Here is a 14,186-nt window from a genome sequence, read left to right as displayed (position 1 = left end):
TTTCAGCTCTGGAAAGCTTATGTGTGCTAAAAGTTGACAATGAGAAATCTTATTTAATAGTCTAGATTCTGTCTCGCATCAAGAAGAAATTCTCTTGGGATCTGTTGAGCTCATTTGCAATGCAGCAACAGTTTATTCTCTACATTAAAATCAAAAGGTTGCCTTCCCTTATTGGGTGACTCTGATACGCCAGCAAAAATCAGCCCCTCTTTCTGTGTTTGGCTGTGGGCGTAATTTCATAACAAAATGATGAATAATAGAGCGGCTTTTTTTGAGCCATTATATTATTCTAAGAACCAGAAGGTGGATTTTGAACTAGGGATGGGAGGAGTGATTGCCCACCCTACCTGGCAGTGTACAGCAGAAAAAAAAGAAAGAAAAGTCAAATACTTTAAAAATCAACTTCCAAAGCGAAAGGTCTACCTTTCTCTGGAGAAAATGTAACTAATTAATTATTAACTCCCCATCACTTGTCAAGTTCTTCAGGCAGACAGTAACCTCACTAGTTTACTTGGCAAACACCCATGTCCCCTTAGCCCGTGAGTTTTGTACTTCATCTCACTAATTCTCTGCACAGTCCTCTGAGATAAGTGCTATCTCCCCTTTACAGGTGAGAAACCCGAGCTGGTTCCAGCTTTGCCAACCTCGGTCGCCCCGGATTCAGTGAAGAGTTCCATTTCACTCTCCTCGCGACATTCCTGGCCCCTTAAATCTCACCTCCTGGTGCGCCAGGGCGCGGGATGCGGGCTCGGGACAGCGGCTCAGTGCCCTTTGGAGCTGGGGCGGGCCCGGCCGGTGGCCAGGCGGCGCCTAGGCCCGGTCGCTTCGCACTCTTGACGAGCCATGGAGCTGGAGCGGCCGGCGCCCGCGGAGGTGCGCATGAGCCAGGCCATCCAGCCTGCGCACGCCAACGCCCGGGGCGAGCTGAGCGCTGCACAGCTGCTCAAGTGGATCGACACCACTGCCTGCCTGGCGGGTAGGAGTGCTGGAAGGCGGGTGTAAGACCAGGGAGACCCGGGGTGCCGGGGATCCGGAATGGGGGGAGCCCTACTTGAGGGGCCAGGTGTGTGTTGGGTAGGCGAGTGTCCGGGATGGCAGAGAGTGCCCGGGAAGCGGGCTGGGATGTGGAGACGCAGGAACGCTGGTGTCAGTAAGGCAGAGGTCAGGATGTCAAAAGATCTGAGGCAGTGGGGTGCGGGTCTGCGCCACCCCAGGACCCACAATGGGTAAGAAGGGAGAAGGAAGGAGAGGAGGGTATTTACAGAGTTTTAAGCCTTGTGCAGCTGGGAAATAATGATTGAGACTGTTTATCCAGTACTGGGAAAGTCCTGGACCAGTGATTCTTAAACCTCTTAAGTCTTTTATCCCATTAAATAAGCGAGGCCCCAAGAGAACTTTCATGTGGTTTCTTTTTTCATATGCATATTTACCATATGTGAAAATTTTTAAAATAATTCTTTTGAAAATAACAAAAATCCATTACATATTTTTATTGTAAAATAACTATTTTCAACAAGAACATAAATGTACTTAGAGAAGCGGTGTTGGCTTACATTTCTGCAGATCTCTTTAATGCCTAGTTCAATACATCACCCATCTCCCATATCTGCTTCTGAATTAAGTCTGTTGCCTTCCACGCCCTCGTGTAGTCTCCACGAAAGACCTTTGCACCTGCTGTTCTTTTTGCCTTTGCACTCTTCTCTTGGCCCTTCCTTGCATTCCGTCTCCACTAAACCTCATTTCTGCAGAGCAGTCTATCCTAACCACCTGCTGTACACTTCACCCTTTCATCACTTTTGTCACAACACCCTTTCCAAATTCCTTCACACCACTTAACACAATCTGCAATTACTTTGTGTATTAGTATGTTCACCTTTGATTTCCTGACTGGCCAATTAGCATGTAAACTAAAGCTAGTTTTCTAATGCTTAGTAAGCACCAAACAAAAACCTCCTGTTATATGGATGGGTAACTGAATGGATGTGTCCAGAACCTGCAATCTTATTTAGGAAGCCAGGCTTTGCATACAACACTTAATAGACCCAGCAAATGTACATTTTAAGTAAACTATGTTAGGATAAAATATTAGAGCTGGAAGGAGCTTAAGATCACGTATTCCAGGATTCTTATTTTACAGAGGACAAAAGTAAAGCTCAGCTAATTACAAATCCCTGCTTTCCTCAATAAGTGTTCATACAATTTCTAATCCCCTGTGTGTTAACCACCCACAAAATTCAGTCATATCCGATGCCAGTCTGTTTGATTTCTGTTTATTGATAGGAATGTTTGGCTTCTGTCTTAACAGTTTTAATCAGGATTTGAGGTTGGTTATAATAGCATAATAATGGCGACATGAATACAAATGTAATTCACATGGAGGAGAAACCAGTATAGAAATTATGGAGGTTGCTAATAATAACGATGCCTATTTCCATGGCAACCGAATTCATCATGTGAATATTGAAGTGACTTTTAAAGTTACCGCACTCAGTGCTTCTGTCCTATAATGAGGGAACAATTGCCCTCTTGCAATTTTCATAAAAATTTCTATGCTTTTACATCTTTGGAAACTCAGACCACAACAGGAGTCAACTGATAACCAATTACTGTGGACCTTAATAGTTATATTATTAATAATACAATATTGAAGAAACCTTTATGATAAAGTTGGTTTAAACCTTTATGATAAAGTTGGACCTATATAGTCCATGGAATTCTCCAGGCCAGAATACTGGAGTGGGTAGCCTTTCCCTTCCCCAGGGACTCTTCCCAACCCAGGGATTGAACCCAGGTGTCTCATATTGCAGGTGGATTCTTTACCAGCTGAGTCACAAGGGAAGCCCAAGAATACTGGAGTGGGTAGCCTATCCCTTCTCCAGTACATCTTCCTGACTCAGGAATCGAACCAGGGTCTCCCAACTGACCTATAGCCAAGGTGTAACTGAATATTTGGCAGAGAAATGCTCCATCATGGCATTATATTTAATACAATAGGAGTAATAATAATAATAACACTTTTTTTCTGGCATTTTTCCAACCAGAGTTCCTAGTGACCCACACTTCTGTATAGACACATTACTATGACAAATAATGATCACAGCTGTGGCCCCAAAGTACTTGCATGACACCCAGGCACTGCTAGATTCCCAAATGCCTTCTCAATACTTAAAGGAAGATTAAATACATTCACTATCATGTTGCCATTAGACCTCATTTCTGTCTGTGGCCCCATTATTCTTCTTGTATCTTAATCCTAGAGGCTTGAAGCCATCTATGAGTCATTCTCCACCCTCCATATTTTAAAATATCTCAGTCTCACATTTCCTTCTCTATTTCATTTATGTATCTTTTCCAGGGTTCACTCTTTCAGGAATGGCACCCAAATATTCACTGATGCATGCCCAAAATCTAGGCATCAACCATCCTTGATTCCGTACCTTGCTTCTCCCTCCATATCTCTAATCTATGAACCAAGTCTTATCAACGTTCCTTTGAAGCAATCTCTCAAACCCAAGCATCTTGCTCGCCTCCACTGCCACCACCTAGTGCAGGAGAAACATCATCTTTCATGTGGACTTCAGCAGTGGTTTCCAAACTGGTCTTCTCCATTCATTCTGGTCTCCTCTCCGCACTGCATCTAAAGTACTTTATGAAGGTGCTTATCTGATCATGTCACTTGTTCTGTTCATCTTGTCCCACTGTCTTCCTTACCAAAGGCTATAAAAATTACTCTTCTAACATGGTAAGTATCTCCTATTAGAAAAATATCTGGCACAGATAACAACTATAATCTCTGGAACAAACACTGAATAAAAGCCACGTAAGGGAACTGAAAAGCAGACAAAAGTAGGCTTAAAACATTTGGGAATCAACTCTCAGAGGAACAGAAAGGTGCTAAGAAGCTTTGTTTTTTTTTTTTGTTTGCATTGTTTTTAATAATTTTAAGATCTTCTTTCCTTAGGAAGACTCTAATATTCTCCCAGCTTAATTTCTGAGGGAAACCCATAGACGTGCTGATTTGAAGAGCCAGAGGATTTGAGGGAAATACAGCTACTGGAATATGAGGAGGAAAATTCAAGACAAGAGAGAGCCAGAGAGGCAGAGCCCTAAAATATGTTTATAATCTTTGCTCAGCTCTCTGGTGAACCTTGAGTCATGTATGTACAGGCAGACTCCAGACTTCCTTCCTGGAGGCCAAAGAATTAAAAGAGCCTATCCCATCTCTAGGGAGACAGAGTTTTATACTGTGAGTTTGATTAAATTACCCAATTAAAAAAAAAAGCACAATACTTTTCAGAGGATCATATAAGAACCCACAATTTCTATAACATATCACTCATAATAACTAGGCTACAATCTAAAACTACTTGATATTCAAAGAAACGGGAAAGCATGACCCATTCTTAAGAGAAGAGACAGTCGGTAGAGACCAATCCCTAGAAGACTTAATGCTGGAATTAAGCTTCAAGGATTTTTTTTTAAACCGCGTGTCATAACTCTGGGGCTTCCCTGGTGGCTCAGACAGTAAAGCGTCTGCCTGCAACGCAGGAGACCCAAGTCATAACTCTGCTCAAGAATACAGTGAAAAATATTATCATAACAAAAGCCACAGTAAATCTCAGCACAGAAATAGAAACTATAAAAACAATAACTCAATGGAAATTCCAGAACTGAAAATTATAGTATTTTAAATTAAAAACTCACTAGATAGGATTAAACAAAGAATGGAGGTGACTGAGTAAAGTTATTAAACATAAAGATGGATCAATAGAAGTTATCCAGTCTGAAGAACAGAGGGAAAACGAATTTAAAAAATAAAATGTCTGGGATTTATGAAAAAAATCAAATGCATAAAAAGCCTTTTATAATTGAAGTCCTATAGACGAGAGAAGGCATGGGAAAAAAACAAATATTTGAAGAAATAATAGATGAAAATTTCCCAAATATGGTAAAAGACATACATACACAGATTCAAAAAGATCATAGGACACCAAGCAAAATCAATACAAAGAAAGTCACATTTATGGACCTCATCATCAAACTATGGTGAAGAGAAAATTTTGAAAGTAGAGAAAAGCACTTTATGATATATAGGAAAACAAGGATTAGAATTAGCCACTGACCTCATTAGAATTAGGGCTTTCCTCAAGGCTCAGGTGGTAAAGAATCTGCCCGCAATGCATGAGAACCAGGTTCAATCCCTGGGTTGGGAAGATCCTCTGGAGAAAGATATGGCTACCCACTCCAGTATTCTTGCCTGGAGAATTCCATGGAAAGAGGAGCCTGGTGAGCTACAGTCCAAGGGGTCACAAAGTCAGACACGACCGAGCACCTAACACTTCCACTTTTATTAAGAGTTAGCCACTAGCCCCGTCTGGAGACCCGAAGATGCTGAAACAATATCTTTAATACTAAATATTCTAAAAATTGTCAGCCAAGACTTTCAAGGCCCTGTTGGTTTATCCTCAGCCTTCTCTTACCTACTCATGTTGTTGCTTTTTTCATTTTTTCCACAAAAGCCTTCATCCAGCAAGCCCTCCCTTCTCTGTGCCCTTCTCCACAACACACATCTGTTTCTACTCCTGATCATCTTTCAGATCTCACTTCAAGCATCCTCTCCACATGGACACCTTCCTTGACATCCCACCCAGGTGTGGTTCCTCAGTTACAGACCCTCAAAATAGCCATGTTTTCTTCAGCTCATCTAACTTATTTTGTTATTATGTACTCGTTTAATTAATGTCTGGCTTCTCCACTAGACTCCATGAGAATAAGGACAGTGGCTGTTTTACATTTCCAGGATCTTACATAGAGGTTGGCACAGTAAAGGTTGTTGTTGTTGTTCAGTCGCTAACTCATATCCAACTCTTTGCGACCCAATGGACTGCAGCACACCAGGACTCCCTGTCCTTCACCATCTCCCTGAGTTTGCTCAAACTCATCTCCATTGGTTCAATGATGCCATCCAATCATCTCATCCTCTGTTGTCCTCGTCTCTTGTCCTCAATCTTTCCCAGCATCAGGGTCTTTTGCAAACAGTCGGCTCTTCTCACCAGGTGGCTGAAGGACTGGAGCTTCAGCTTCAGCATCAGTCTTTCCAATGAATATTCAGGGTTGATTTCCTTTAGGATTGACTGGTTTGATCTCCTTGCTGTCCAAGGGACTCTCAAACACCTTCTCCAGCACCACAATTTGAAAGTATCAACTCTTTGGCATTCGGCTTTCCTTATGGTCCAACTCACATCCATACATGACTACTGGAAAAACCATAGCTTTGACTATATGGACCTTTGTTGGCAGTGATGTCTCTGCTTTTTAACATGCTCTCTAGGTTTGTCATACCTTTTCTTCCAAGGAGCGTTTTTCAATTTTGTGGCTATAGTCACCGTCTGCAGTGATTTTGGAGCCTAAGAATTTAATCAATATTAGTTAAAAGAAGGAGTGAAGAAGTCACCATCATTTTGATCAATCATCATTCCTGGATTACATCCACTTAGCTACTACTATTCCTCAGCTTCTCTCAGTTGTCCCGGGAAATCAGAACTAGCTTTTGGGGTCCTCCACTTTTACTGGCATACTGCATGAAGGACAATTAAAACCAAGAACCAGAACAGATTGGTCCTGTCAAATTCATATCTGTCACACTTACAAAGAAAAATGATCACACGTAAAATTTGTGGCCCTATGTTGGTTCCCCATATTTTAATTTTTCATTTTTAATTTAATGGCCCTTGAAAGTCTATAATATAGACCATGGCAATTGAGTCCCTAAAGCCCATATTCAGCCAAGAACTTCTCTAGGGAACATTCCTTGGTTGGCCTTTTTTCTCAGAGTTCCTATTGCTTCTACAGTCAAAATGACTATTTAGAACAATGTATTTGATCTTTCTAAGCCAAAATTGCCTCATTTGTAAAATGGAACTATTAACAGTATCAACCTCATGTAATTAATATGCATACTTAGCTCAGTGCCAGACCAATAATAAATGATAATTATTATTATGATTATGGTTCTTTGTGATCCCTAAATGCAACCTGGTATAGTGCTACATACACATAGAAGATGCCCAATATATACAATAAAAAGTTAGTCTTTTTTTGCACTTCAGTCATCATTTAAATCACTCAAAATTTGGTAACTCGTGTTGGTTACCAAATTGTTTGGCTACAGTGTTACACTTTATCAACAAGAGTAGTTTAATAAACATATCATTCCCTCATGTCAGGTAACCAAAATGAATTTAGTCAACATTTTACAGCATATATTTGTAAGAGTCCCAATCATTCTCCAGAAAAAGGGCATTGACTATGGCTAGGTCTCTGTCACTGAGTAGACTCATTAAAAGATAGGACTGATTCAGCTCAAAGTGTCTGAAAAGCAATGGGAATTTAACAAATATTTGATATACTGAATTACACTGAGCCCACCTTGTGCATTTCTAGAGTCTAATATTTTTATGTGTCCTTTCTCTAACTGAACTTCAGACCTGGGAAGCCCATTCTCCCCTCTCCATCACTCACATGCACAGTTCTGCTATGGTTAGTTTTCTAGTAACTCAGTTTAGGTCATGTGCATATTTGGAAGAATAGCTACTTCCAGTGAGTAAAACCAGAATGTCCCATTTTCTACAGAATTAGATCATAGGGAGGAATGTTTCACATACTTGCTCTCTGGAGTACTTTATCATATCTCTTTATCTGGGACTGTCAATGTATATTACAATTAAAATAATCCTCTATACACAGAGAATGCAGATTCGGTATAATTCACTCTCTCTTTCTTTTTCATAATATGGCACTTAGGAGTGAAGTCTGCAAAATTAAAATGGAGTTAAAATTTCTTTCAAAAGCTAATGCAGTCAGTCTGTTTAGGTTTTAATTGTTCCTCAAAATGAAATTCTGGAAAAAACACATGTCAAAAATTTTCCCAAAGGGGACAAATTCTGATACTTTTACTTAAAGTAAAACCAACAATTAAAAAAAAAAAACTCAACGAATTAAATAATGCAGACAGGGGCCATGGAAATAATTGGAGCTCCTTCCTAACCTCTCACCCTACTCAACGCTTTCCTCCTCCAGCACAGTTAATGCAAGTGAATTTCATATGGATTTAGTAGTAATAAGTAAATAATGATTAAATACTTACTACATGCCCATCTCTATTTCTCTGACGCCGAGACAAGTTTCTATCTGATTTGGGATATGACCTTGAAGTCTTCCATACTGTTCAGTGCTTACACTGGTTAAGTGGTTTAAATATATTCAGCTACTGGTTACGTGGGACAATAGATACAGCTCTGAAGCATTGTTTTTTTAAAGAAGGGTAGTACTTGACAAAATAGTTAAAGTTGACACCAATTTATTGGAGTTACTATTCAAGTAGCTAGATATGCAGGGTATTGGTGTTGAATTTCAAATCAAAGAGAGTGTAAGTTAAAACTTTGGAGGAAGTACAGTAATTTTCATGCAGTAGAAAAATAACTTTTCAAGCAAAGGAACTGTTATCAATCCAGTTCATTCAGAAGTGTGGGTACAGTGGTCCTGTATTGAATAGAGGGGTGAGTTATTAGAATAAACCCACTTGTTTTGTTCCTCTTCCTGCATGCTGAAGTACTGAAACATAACTAATCCAGCTCTTTTTTTTTTAACCTATTTTTTGAAGCTGAAAAACATGCTGGCATTTCCTGTGTCACAGCCTCAGTGGATGACATACAATTTGAAGCGACAGCTAGGTAAGTGGCATTGCTTTATCATGCCTTTCCCCTGGGCTTATTAGTTCATTTATAACATGTATTTGTGGCACCTAAGCTTACTCATTTGCAGTCAGGGATCCAATTTGTTAATAACTAATATTTGAGCCAATGTAAATCAGTAGATAATAATAATTTCAGGACCTGCTTTTAGTAAATACTCTTAGTGTAAAATTTATAGTCCTGATTTATTAAGAAATAGCTCTCAGCATTAAATGCCTTTTGGTATAAGGCATTACAGGATTTCTAAAAGCTGATTCTTAAATGGCTCTTTCCTCTACTAGGAATAATTAATGATAATAAGTATCTCTATAATGGTGAATTTCATCATTAGGTTGTTGGGTAAATATTAATTATTCTCAGTAGGGATGTTAAATTATGAAAAACATTTTATATGTGGGAATGTGTATGTTTTACCATTTCTTATTTGTAGAAAACTTCAAGATATACAAATCTTTCAACCATATACAAAAGAAGAGAGAATAGTACCATGTATCCCCAAGGACCCAACACCTAACTACGAAAATAATCGATTCATGGATGATATTGTTTCATCAATACCCCTCCATAATCCCCCATACACCTGGTCTATTTTTAAGCAAATCCTATAATCATCTCTGAATATTTCATATATATTTCTAAAAAACATGGGCTCTTTTAGAAAACATAATAACATAGACACAATACTGTTAACAAAAACTATCATTCCCAATAGACTTAAAAAGTGTTTGTTTTGTTTTTTAATTTAAGCAATTGTCTGTTAAATCAAGAACCAATATGGCTGATATGACCTTTAACATAAAATTTTCCTTTTCTTCTTTTCTCTTGCAATTTATTTTTTAAAGAAATCTGGTCTTTTGTCCGATACAGTTTATTACACTTTGTATCTGCTCACTGTCTCCCTGTTTAACATGTTCACTGATACAGGGTTGGTCATTATTTCTATACCTTTCTGGTGGCAGGATTAGGAATTATGTTTCTTAAGAGGTCATATTAGTAATTCTAATGAACTAGGGTCATATAGTTTTATTTATTTGATTTTATGTTTGTATCTCTTTTTCTTTCTGAATATCTTGATCCTAAAAGACATAAACATAATTTACAAAAAAAGAAAAGGGAGAGAGAAGATTGTCTGCTGCTAGTCTAGGACTCTTCTCAAGGACCATGGCGTAGTTACCACCAGTTTTCAAACCCCAGGGAGTCTGTCCACTGAGATGCCCAGTTCACCTCTCCAATCTTCAGCTTACATTTATCTATCTGGCACTTATCCATTTATATGCAAACAGAATTAAGTTAAATAAAACCACACGCATAAAAAATTATACCATCAAAGCTAATCCAAAAGAAATTTTTGGTAGGTATTAGAATCATAGATATAGAGAGACTTTTAGAACTCAATGCAGTCATCTTTGTACTGATAAGAACCCGAGGCCTAAGCCCCATAGCCAGCCAAAGGTCAGAGGGCACTTACAGCCTGGATCTTCTTACACTCTATCCAGTGCTTCCCCCAACCCGCTTCTTCTATCTTTGTGATCAGCAACCTGTATTGAACATCTCCTGACACTTGTTCTCATAGTCTGCTGCAGTGTCGGAAAGAGCCTTTGACAGATACAGATACAGGTGAAGATCTGTAGACACAGATGAAGGCCTGCTGACTCAGTGCAGACACTAGGCGATTTTTTTCCCTCAAGTAGAAAAAGCTGACATGTGTCTTTATCTCAACAAAATTACAGATTACTGAAAATGCAAACTTATTTGAGAACACACTGAAGCACCATTGTTAAGCTTAGGAAAGCCAACAGTATGTTACAATAAAATATCTATTATATACTTTCCAATCCTAAATTCTATAACTTAGACTTAACAAGTAATCTCAGCATCAAAGTGTAGTTTGCCATTTGTACTATGTTGTGTTTCTGCTATCAGAAAGGACTTGTGGCCACTAAAACACATGGGACCCACACCATTAAAAAATAAGAAAATTGAAAGCTACCTATAGAAAGCCATATAATTTGGTTAAAAGCCATATTAGATATTTTTAACTCACAAATATATATTGCATATAGTACTGGTCTAGGCTCAAGAGAATACGTGAATGATTATGACAAAATTCTGGAGTGTGGCAGCCATTCAGTCTGGTAAGAAAGTCAGACAAATACATAGTCATCAGAATAGAGGATGCATGCCTAGGGTGAGATATAAGTCCTGGGAGGTACACATTGACTAGAGAATCAATGAGTGTTTCATGATGGAGGTAGTATTTAATATGGGCTTAAATGAGGTATAGATTTTCACTGGTGAATAGGGAAAAGACTTCACAAGATGAGGCACATGGAAGAGCCTGAGCACTGAGTTGGGAAGAAGTGGGTGTGCTCAGGAAAGGCCGGTGTGCTAAGATGATGCCCTAGCAGGAGTGTGGGGCTGGGTAACAGAAAGCCTTGAATGCCATGCTATGAAACTGATTTTACTTAGTTGGGATTTTAGCCGTGCCATTTATTTGACAATTCAGTGTCAGAAGTTTAGTTTGGTGGAGAACCAAGTCCTACGAATTTCTCCTGCTGTTAAAGGCAGGGCAGAGATCACAAGAGATGAAAAAGATGCAAGATGGCAAGATACTTCCCCCTGTCAATGTCTGACAGGCAGAGAGGCAGAAGATTTCAGTAGCATATAAGTACAAAGTACTACAGCAGCTTTGAAGAGGGACTCACCCTGTACCTTGTGCTATTACTGAAATCGTTTGCTAGAAACTTTACTAGAGCTAGGAAGTCAAGGAGGAACAAATTTAAGGATGTTGGTTTGGGTTTTCACATGGTAACTGTGGGGGTTAAATAAGGTAATGTGTGTTTAGGTAGCTAACACTCAGCCTAGTAGAGCCTCCATAATTATTGGTTGAATCTGCTGAAAGAAGTTTGAAAATATGGCTCTGAGTTTCAAGAATGAGGTTCAGGCTAAAGATGAAGATTTGAGAATCATCTCTGTAAAGATGATAGGATCGTGGAGGATAACAAGTCTTCAGTAAAATGAGAAAAAAAAAAACCCATAAGTTTGGGGGATGACTATACCTAAGGGATGGATTAAGAAAGGGAAATCAGTGAAGAAAACTGAGAATGAAGAGAGAAAAGTATTTTGGAAGCCAAAGGAAGAGAAGGTTTCCTGAAAAGTTGACTGATGCTATTAAATGAAAGGAGACCTTGGATTCAGCTGTTAGGAACTGACTTTGGAGAAATCAAGAGTAAGATGTGGAAGCAGCACCTAGATTTGAGTGACTGAGAGTGAATGAGGGATGAAACCTCCAAACTTTTAAACCTGGCAAAACCCTAATCTTTGAAGACCCATCTCAGATGTTACCTCTTCTATGACTTCTTCCCTGACTTTCTGAATTAGTCACTTCTGGGTGCTTTTGTAATACCTGATTTTTTTCTTCTTTTTGAAAAATTTCATAGCATTACACTTCATCTATATCCTTGTGTCCCAAGTAAAGACCAGTCTCCTTGATGTCAGCAACCTTGCCTTATTAATCACTGTATCCTGAGGTCTTAGCTTAGTGCCAGGACTAGTTGGAACTCAGTTAAATGTTATGAGCTGGAAAAAGAAAAAGATTATAGGAAGCTTGAATATGGAGGGGAAGAGAAAAGAATCTTGAGATAGAATAAACTTGAGAGTTAAGATTTTTAGAAAGGAAAAGCCTTGAACATTTTCATAGACTGATAAGGAGTTGAGGAAGGGGCAGAGACTGAGGCTACAAGAGTAAAGAGCTGCCTAAACCAGGCCATGGGTGGAGGAGGAAAGGTTAAGAGTGGGATGGGATCAAGGGCACAGGTAAAGAAAGGGGTCTGGAAGAGATCTAATTTTCTTCCTCTGAAAGAAAAGATTGAGAAGAACAGTGAGAATGCAGTTCACCTCTGAAGTAAGGGAGAAAAACTGAGGCAGCTTGAATTGGATAGACCCTTTGGTGAGTGAGGGGCCTAAACACAAAAGCTTTGAAACAACTTGTGGTTATATGATCAGAGTTCCAGAAACTATGTGGAGTGAATGAATCATCTGGCAACAATGAGTGCTCCTATAAACCTAGTGAAGCTATTCCATTTGTTTGCTTGCTTGCTTGCTTGCTTGCATGTCTATCCATTTATTTGTTAACCAACATTTAAAAATATCAGTTGCATAGGTTTGCATGTGTTTGTTGTAACTTCTCTTTAGGAAACAGCTGTGGTACAAGGTGTAGATTTGGAAATCATTTTGCACATCATCTTAGCAAAGGCCCTTTTCTGTTAAGAGGCTAGTCAGCTGACACATGTATGGTTTACAAAGATCTGCATCTGTTTTTGCTGCTGTCTTATATGTTATCATTAGTTTGCATTTTTCATGCATGAGCATTATCAACATGGTAAGATGGAACTGTTCGATGGCACACATATTTAAGTGAATCTTCAAGTCTGAAATGAGAGGTGCTAGAATTACTGAGGTGTTTTTTTTTTTTTTTTTTCCACTAGAGTTGGACAAGTTATAACCATCAAAGCAAAAGTTAGTAGAGCATTCAGCACAAGCATGGAGGTAAGAGGCTCGCTTTTCTTACTACTGCCTCTTGGTGCTCATCTCTTTATTGTTTACAGAGGGCAAAGGAGGAAGCCTGGAATAACTTAGAGTTTATGAGATTCTGAATTTCAGAAGGCCCTTGAATCTGTAGTCAGGCTCACAGGTAAATAAGGAGACTATGTTTCCCTGCTACTAAAATTAAATGTGATGCAATGAACGGTTTTTACACAGAAAGTAAACACACAAGGGAGAAGGGCACCCTTGGTTCTTTGCCAGGTATGGCTTTTATTTCTTAATTATTCTGACTCTATTAATATTCTAACTCTACTTTTTCTCCATCTCCTCACCCCTGATGAAAACCAGCCCCACAATTAACTAGTTTTTGAAAGGCAGAGTAATTGGAGCAAGAAGGGAAGCTTAGACTTTTCTTCTTCATCTACTTAGTTTTCTTTACTATAGTTATGAATACAAAATTCTCAGAAATACAGAAGTCTAATACAGGTTAAAATAGCAGGAAAGGATTTCCTGGATCCCATATTGCAACTTGTAGGATGGTCAGCAGCGGTCCCTTTGCTCTCTGGGCACAAATGACATGTATTTGTATCTGAGGGCTCCCATGACAAAGTTTCACAGATTAGGTGCCTTAAGTGACAGAAGCTGATTGCCTCCCTGTTCTGCAGGCTGGCAGCCTAAATCAGACTGTTAGTAGGGTAGGTTCCTTTCAAGGGCTACGGGAGAGAACCTGCCCCCATCCTCTCTTCTGACCCCGGTGGTTTGCCAGTGGCCTGCTCCATCTGAACATGGTGTTTTCCCTGTGTTGCTGGGTCCACGTTTTCCCTTTCAGAAGGACATCAGTCATATGGGCTTAGAGGTCCATCCTACTCCAGAAGGACCTTGTCTTAA

At 39.3% G+C, this 14,186-nt stretch overlaps 1 protein-coding gene across 1 annotated transcript in view; it reads left to right on the top strand.

Annotated features, from left to right (window-relative positions):
• Nucleotides 1–843: 843 nt before the first annotated feature.
• ACOT12 (acyl-CoA thioesterase 12) overlaps nt 844–14,186 on the top strand; it is a 41,140-nt gene continuing 27,797 nt past the window's right edge. The window contains exons 1-3 of the mRNA XM_068981343.1: nt 844–976; nt 8,663–8,732; nt 13,241–13,301. Of these exons, the coding sequence (XP_068837444.1) occupies nt 844–976; nt 8,663–8,732; nt 13,241–13,301 (264 nt within the window). The remainder of the gene's footprint in view (nt 977–8,662; nt 8,733–13,240; nt 13,302–14,186) is intronic.

This window comes from Capricornis sumatraensis, chromosome 9 (genome assembly GCF_032405125.1).
Source record: "Capricornis sumatraensis isolate serow.1 chromosome 9, serow.2, whole genome shotgun sequence".
Taxonomy (NCBI): domain Eukaryota; kingdom Metazoa; phylum Chordata; class Mammalia; order Artiodactyla; family Bovidae; genus Capricornis; species Capricornis sumatraensis.
This window is presented reverse-complemented; position numbering and strand designations above follow the sequence as displayed.